At 44.9% G+C, this 1,278-nt stretch overlaps 1 protein-coding gene across 1 annotated transcript in view; it reads right to left on the bottom strand.

Annotated features, from left to right (window-relative positions):
• SLC12A8 (solute carrier family 12, member 8) overlaps positions 1-727 on the bottom strand; it is a gene marked incomplete at its 5' end in the record, with an annotated part of 17,020 nt that extends 16,293 nt beyond the window's left edge. The window contains one exon of the mRNA XM_009579461.1: positions 640-727. Coding sequence (XP_009577756.1) covers positions 640-727 — 88 coding nt within the window. The remainder of the gene's footprint in view (positions 1-639) is intronic.
• Between the last annotated feature and the right edge of the window lie 551 nt (positions 728-1,278).

Here is a 1,278-nt window from a genome sequence, read left to right as displayed (position 1 = left end):
CTGAAGATCCTTCCTTTCTGTCTGAACCTTGGTACGCAATTAAAAGTAATAATTTCAAAAGCAATTTAGGTGGCAGTGAAAGCAGGCAGGAAAACCTACTGAGTTGTTTTTTTTTAATATGTAACATTATTTTACTCCTGGAAAGCAGCATTTCCCGGGGGAGAGCACTGCTTGGGGATGCAGGGCTCCTGCGTTCCCCTAGCCTTGCAGGTGGGTAGGTCATCTCACCTGTCTCGGCTCCATTTTCCCCAATAATAAAAATTACATTCTTTTTATATTTTCTATTAATATAGAAAAAGAAAGCACTTTGAAATCAACAGCAGTGAGTGACAAAACCACGCACCCCAAGCCGTCGAGAACTTCGCATCCCGCTCTGGGACAGCTGGGCTGCAGCAGCACAACCGCTCTAGCACCAACACACATCCCACCCGGCGGAGGAAGGACTGATTACATCTGCATTAATGACCCTCTTCTCCAACCCACCCAGAGTAGGTGGTGGTAATGGATGATAACTTGAATGAGAGCCAGACTTTAATTTTCCAGATGGCTGAGTAATAAAAGGTTGATGGGAACATGAAATGGATTGGTCACATCCAGGGCAGTCTCCAAAGAGTAAATTTTCCCCAGTCTATGACTTACGAGGTGCCAATAGCAGCCAGAGACCCCAGGGGGATGTTGGTAGCAGGCTTCTGGAGATCTCCGCTCATATTGAACCCAGCCATCACACCTGTATTTTGTAGACATAAACGCAATTTAGAGTTAATCTAAGTAATAACATCTATAATACATAGTATAATATTAATATAATTTAATCAATCAGTTAATTGATTGCTTCAGAACAGTAACTATATCACTTCATTGCACTTCCACACACACGAATACTGGCTCCCATCGATTGCTTGGTACGAAACTGTTCACGTCTTTAACAGAAGCAAGCCACCACTAACGCGTCTACAAAGAACCCTCTATCCAGTTTGAACAAAGCTGGGGTGGGGGGGGAGCAGAAATCTGAACAAAACCCATCTTATCTTAATGCAAACCTCACAGAAGACAGTGCTGTCCAATTGTCAAAAAGAAAAATGCTACTGTTCATCACGGCAGCGCATTCAGCAGGTGGTACTACCCCCCAGACCAGATCTATTACAGCTCCCTGCATTCATGGGGGACAACCGCCGTTACAAAACGGCCTGTCCTGTCCGTGTTTAATGACGATCACATGCGCATTTAGCAGGGGGAATAACAGTGCTCAGCACGTAGGTGGCACCTTCCAGCCAAGGG

Source organism: Fulmarus glacialis, unplaced genomic scaffold, assembly GCF_000690835.1.
Source record: "Fulmarus glacialis isolate BGI_N327 unplaced genomic scaffold, ASM69083v1 scaffold37106, whole genome shotgun sequence".
Classification (NCBI taxonomy): Eukaryota; Metazoa; Chordata; class Aves; order Procellariiformes; family Procellariidae; genus Fulmarus; species Fulmarus glacialis.
Note: the sequence above shows the minus strand (reverse complement) of the source record. Positions and strands in the feature narration are given on the sequence as shown.